Source organism: Callorhinus ursinus, unplaced genomic scaffold, assembly GCF_003265705.2.
Source record: "Callorhinus ursinus isolate GAN/ISIS: 27379988/994484 unplaced genomic scaffold, GSC_fseal_2.0 scaffold5, whole genome shotgun sequence".
Taxonomy (NCBI): domain Eukaryota; kingdom Metazoa; phylum Chordata; class Mammalia; order Carnivora; family Otariidae; genus Callorhinus; species Callorhinus ursinus.
In genome coordinates this window covers 57,797,257-57,803,256 of record NW_027397067.1, presented here as the reverse complement: position 1 = coordinate 57,803,256, position 6,000 = coordinate 57,797,257, and the positions used below count along the sequence as shown (strand labels likewise).

Below are 6,000 nucleotides of genomic sequence, written 5' to 3'. Positions count from 1 at the left end.
CAAATATTGTGGGGAGTTTGTCTGAGAGCCGGAACTGAGCTTCAAGAAGCCCACTAGTGGTTTCTGGTGGTTGCTATAACGAGCTAGAATTGAGGTAGATTTTGGTGTGTGTGTTGGGGGGGGAGCACAGGAAAAGACAGAATCCAGAGTAGCAGAGACTTTGTGCCCCCGTTGGAGAGATGGTTGAGTCCTCGTCAAGGTTGCTGTGGTATCCCAGAAACACCATTCACTCTGAGCTGTGACCGCGCACCAACAACATCAACAACTCCACTGCGCCGGGCTGAGGAGCAGGAATTAGGAGCTCGCGAATAATATGAAAGGGATCCGCAAAGGGGAAAGCCGAGCAAAGGAATCCAAACCCCGGGAACCTGGCACGAGAAGATGCGCTAAATGTGGCCGCCTAGACTTCATCCTGATGAAGAAAATGGGGATTAAAAGTGGATTTACGTTTTGGAATCTCGTCTTTTTATTGACGGTGTCTTGTGTGAAAGGTAGGTCTGCTTTCGGGGTCCCCTCTGCTTTGGATGGAGGTGAGCTGACTTGTCGCCGGAAAAAGGCTGGTAGATTACTTTGCAATTTGCACCGATAAAATAATGATAATAATACTGAAGAAGGAGTTGATTCACAGCTCTTTCGCCCCCCACCCCCAGATAGGAAATGCATTTTGCTTGCCAGATTTGGCGTTCAATGCAGTGATTGAGCTTGTGCTCAATAAATATTCTTGCAGTATGCTCAAACGAATACGTGAGTTGGTTCGTATAGCCTCTAACTAGTGGATATCCAGGCAGAATTCCTCTGCAAGACTTTACTTGGTGGTGAGGATTACCTTGATTTCTAGTCAAACCAGTGGGATTTGATGCTTTGGCTAGAATATTTATATTAAAGACACTCGTGTAAACGCTTTTTAACCCTTTCAGGTAGGGAAGTTATTGATAATGCTAGGAATGTGCTGATGTTAAATGCATGAGGGCACAGGGGTCTTCCAAGCATCCCCTCACTAACATGATGTCTTAATGCATATGTGAATTTTTACTACGTGGGCTCTTATGCGTTGATAAATGGTATGGGAGCTTCCCTGGTAGAGGTTTAGCTTAAAATGAGGCTTTACAAGGTCTGATACTCCCCGAAGTGTAAGGATCCACCTTTGGGGATGAATGAAGGTAGGAGGAAAGTCATTAGCTGACGACCAGAAAGAAAATCCTCAGCAAGTCTTAGCGTTCAGACAGGTAGAGTGAGTGTCACATGCACGGACGAAGGGAGGGAGTGGGTGAGATGTAAAATGTATTCCTAAGCAAGAAAGCAAGGAACAGTCAGAATCATTGGAAGAAAAGCTGTCCTCTGGGAAAAAATAGATCCCCAGGTCTGTTCCACAACTTCTCCTGCACCCTGATGCCCATTAATTGCTGCAAAGAATACTCAGGAGGTGTTTATGACTCATGCCATAATTTTTGAAAAATCACCTCCCCATACTCATGGCAGCTCAAATAGATGCGATGGATGTCGCTTTCAGTGAAGCTAGTTTCAAATCCCGGGTGTCTGTGTGTCCGGGGTGAGGGTGGAGGGTCGGTGGTGGGGGGTGTTTTGGCCCAGGCGCGCCAAGGCTGTCAACACAAACTGGACGCTTCTTCCTTTGTAAAGGAGTGCCTCTCTGAACCGCAATCGGGCCGCGTCTCTATGAAACAGTTTATTGTCCAGCTTGCAGCTGGCTGTCCCCCCACAGAAGGCAGTCCATTTGCATTCAGTGGAAATGATAATTCATGTTTTGGGTGGAGGGAGCTGGAGGGGTTACCTCTCATTCTATTAGGAGCAAGGATGGGTGACATGTCTCGAATTTTAATTTACATCCCTAAATGCCAAGAAGTCGCCTCTGGTGTCTGTGGCAGCAACTGTCTTGTAATCCCAACCTGATCCTTAAAGCTTGATTTTTTTTCCCCGTGGAGCCTCAGCTCAGCTCTAAGGCAAAACGCCTGTCCTAAGCAGGATAACTACATTGCCTGGTGCACAAAAAGCGTCTCGGGTTGCTTACAATGGGTTCGTTTTTCGTCGCCGGCTCAACGTGCGAGGAGCCTCACATTTATGCTTAGTCCGCCTGCCACTGGGAGTCGGTGGTTAATGGATGGCCCTGGGGCTGACTGCTAGACAAGCGCTCGGCGTGGGGGAGGCGCAGGGAGCCAGCAACAGCTCCTGGCAAGAAAAATGTTGGGGTGGCTCCTGCTAGAGGATGACCGGGGTTAAGTGCGAGTTTTCATGTGATACCTGTTGAGCCAAAACACATTCGAGGGGCAGATGGGGGGAGGGAGTCTCCAAAGCCGGGAGAGCACGCCAGCCTGACAAACACTGAACAGCGTTGCCTGCTATTACAGACAGGCAGCTCGCACCTACCGTATTTTCTGAATAAGACCCGCCGCTGAAAGGAAGGGCGCGTTAATATGGTTTAAATGGCACCAGAAACGGGACCCCTCTCTTCTACTCACAGCTCCTGGACTTTGGGCTGAGACCACTGGTCTCCACGGAGTATATTTCAGTTTGAGGGACATTGAGAAGAAAGAGTGTGTCACACTGCTTTGGTCCCGTTTAAAATCAATTTTTACGGAACTTAAAAAACATTTTAATGGAAATAAGGTTCTTCTTTGTCACTTATCTGCCACTCGGAAGGTTTCTCCTATATTTTACAACTTGGAACGCTGTCCTCAAATTCTGAGAAACAAACTTACCTGGGCTGTATGCTTTAGACCTGTTCCCTATCGGTGGCTGGTGCCGGTCTTAACAGTTGCTTACTCTCCTTTCTCCTCTTCTTATTTTATTTTAATTTCACCTCAGTCTCAAGGCTTTCCTAAAACCGTGATTGCTGAAATGACTTAAATGGTGTTTCTCCCAATGTCTATGACCGCTTTTGTTTTCCACAATGTTTCTTCTGGACTCTCTGGCCCAAAGCAAAACTCAGAATGGAGAGTCGTTTTAAGAGCTTTGCAGGTCCTAATCTGGGTAAGCAGGAGTGTTCGGGAAGTCGGAGGTGCGCGGTTTTCCACGTAAACAGCTCAGACCACAAGAATTCCACCTTCTGTTCGTACTTTTCATCCCTTCACCATTTCACCTCTGCCTACAACAGCAACGACAGAGAGGTTCAGTGGGAGGAAACGCCTCTGGGTAGAAGACAAAGTGGCCTTAGGTAGTAGGCCTGAACTGCTCCAATGGGGTTGAAATGATAGCCAACCTTATCTGGCCATTTTATCTCCACTGTCAGCATCTCAAAAGGTGGCCGACAGAGGACTCCAAATTGGGGTGGGGAGCTGCTTAGACCTGATGCATGCCTATTTTAAGCTGTGACACACACACACACACACACACACACACACACACACACACACACACACACACTCGCGCGCGCATTCGTGTACTTATGCGCGCGCGCCAGCGCAGGCAGGCAGGCAGGCAGGCAGTGGTTTTTGAAATGCAGCCTGCAGCTGCAGCGTGTCCGCTGAGGTTTCACTCACATAGAAACTGTGAATCTCCAAGTCGTGCTTAAACGTCCCGCCCACGTAAACAGACACTCGGGGGTACTTTCCCACGCTCCATCTCAGGAGATCACACAGCCAGTGCAGGAGGTACCGCGGAAAGGGTGCGGGAACCTTTCGAAGGTTCAGAAAGCATTGACGTCGGTCGACAGGTGGGAGAGCCTGTCTTCCACACCCTGCCTCGGGGAGTGCTTCCTGGGGCTCGGGCTGTATCCCGGACTTCGAGAAGGATCCACGTTTCTGCGTGCTCTGGGATCCCAAGGAGATACTACTCCTGCCACAGAGCTCTTCTGGAACAGTGGGTTTCACACCCTCTTCCTCAGCTAAAAAGGGTCGCGTGTGACCCTGCAGGAGGAGAGCTGCCAGCGAACTCTGACGCATCTTTTGCCGTTGCCAGGGTGGCCGCGCCCGGAGGTCTCAGACCCCTGCGCGTCGCGTCTTCGGGGACTGATACCCCCACTCTTCGCCCTCAGGTGACAGTCTGACCTGACAGAAAACATCTGGCTTGTCTTGAGGGAGCTTTTCAAAAGGGAATGGAATAAGTTAAAGTCTTCACAAAACAATAATAACAACAAATCAAAAAAACAAAAACAAAACCCACTTCCCCTTCATCGCCCCGTCAAAAACCTTCCCTTGAGGTTTAGCACGTTTGAGATACCTGCTGGGAGATAACATTTTGTGTTTGAGGCAGGCGTCCCGCTGCAGTTTGGGCAGGTATCCTTCCGTCTTTTTCCTTTGGGAATACTTTTTAATTTCCTCTGGAAGGCCCGACTCCACGAAATTTCAAAGAACCATCCGAGGTTGAAAACTGAGCGCCTGACTTGGCCTTGGCGCGTGTGTGTATTGCTGGGAGGAGGACATCCACATGGATTGACGCCGAGGGGCCTTCGGGAAGCCTCGAGAGGGCATGTGTGTGTCGGTGTGGGTGTCCGAGGCTGATATGCGTGGCAGGTGAAGAGTACGTTTATGTTCCCCGCACTCTAGATGGTTGGCGGTGCCGTGGACACTGCTGCCGCGCTATCCGGTGCGGGCATCGAGAAAACTCCCTTTCCCCAAGCTGGCCGCAGCGCTGCCCTCACTCAAACAACTTCTCCTGTGATGGGCATTCCGGGAGTTTGAAAACTCACTGGGGAACAAGTAATTGGGATTGCTGTCCCTCTATGACACCTTCATTCCCCACCCCAGCTCTGTCGCTGGGGAAAAAGAAAAGCAGGAGGCAGGCCCAGGGTTCAAGCGCCACAAGGGCTTAGTTGGACCCTAGGGGAAAGGGCAGAAGAAACGAAACAGCATGGGGTCATCCCAGTCACCGTGCGGTCCTCTACCAGAGCTGCTGGAGTGGCCAGCTCAGGGTTGGAAGCCGGACGCGCACAGGGATTGCAGCACATTGCAGAATAATAATGAAGCAGGTCGACCATAGAAAAAAAGATCGACTCAGGCATCAGGCGAATTCCCTTCTCCCTGAGCACGTTGCCTTCGGGGAGGCTTTGCACTACCGAGTTGCTAAGCCAACCCAATTTACCGCCCTGAAAAGGCTTGAACAGCTCCCAGAATTCTGAGCTGAACTTCCCCTGAACAGTTACCTTGTTGAAATTGTTCTGAAATGTCATTTTGCAGCACCGTGTTTTCCCGAATCTTCTGGTGTTGGGGGATTGGCGGGGGGTGGGGGGGAGGAGGGCGGAGCTGCATCAAGCCTGTGTAGGAAGAGTGTGTGAGCAGAAATAATTAAGGAGCAGGGTTCAACCCCTTGAAAACCTGATGCCAGCTCCTTTGAGATCCTTCAGGGAAAAAAGACACAGAATTACCATAGGAGCATAGACTTAGTTGCAGTAGTTGTTATGACTCTTCATGATATTAATTAGCCTTACCATTTGTGGAATAGTTGAATAGATTTTGGGTATATACGTCTTTTTCTTGAACACACAATTTGGTATCTAAGGAAATGATGAAATAATAAAGCAATAGCAAATGGCATCTATACATGATTCTACACATAGTAAAACTATCACAAGTGAGCTCTGAGAAAAGGTAGGAGAGATAGAGCAATTAATAATGCCTTTGTACTCATGTGGGAAACCTCTAATGCTAAAACACTTGTCTCAGGTCTCAAATACAAATAACTAAAAGGGACGGAACTTCACTAGTCTCCAAATAACCTCCTCCTTGTGTACCAAAAGGTCACTTTTTTTTTCTAGTTAACATCAGGGTCTCCAGAAAGAGCTTCAGTGTTTTGTCTAGTTTAGGAAATTACTGTGAAGCACCATACAATATATCTACTAAGGACATGGTTACTTTAAGCAACATGACTATTTGGGAAAATATGCCATTTTGTACTTCAAAGCCCAACGATTGAAAGATTAGAATTAAAATGATTGCAAATGAAAGAGATTAGAAAAAATGTGTGAGATACAAAAAAAGTGTGAGATACAAATAAAACTTAAGTCCATTTTATTTATCTCTCTCTCTATATATGCATTAAAACGTAGCT

The 6,000-nt window shown here is 48.1% G+C and overlaps 1 protein-coding gene across 5 annotated transcripts in view; it reads left to right on the top strand.

Annotated features, from left to right (window-relative positions):
- Positions 1–228: 228 nt before the first annotated feature.
- Positions 229–6,000, top strand: part of CSMD3 (CUB and Sushi multiple domains 3) — a 1,170,304-nt gene continuing 1,164,532 nt past the window's right edge. For all 5 annotated transcript variants that reach the window (XM_025871014.2, XM_073893120.1, XM_073893119.1 and 2 more), the window contains exon 1: positions 229–491. In XM_025871014.2, the coding sequence (XP_025726799.1) occupies positions 314–491 (178 nt within the window). In that variant the 5' untranslated portion in view covers positions 229–313. The remainder of the gene's footprint in view (positions 492–6,000) is intronic.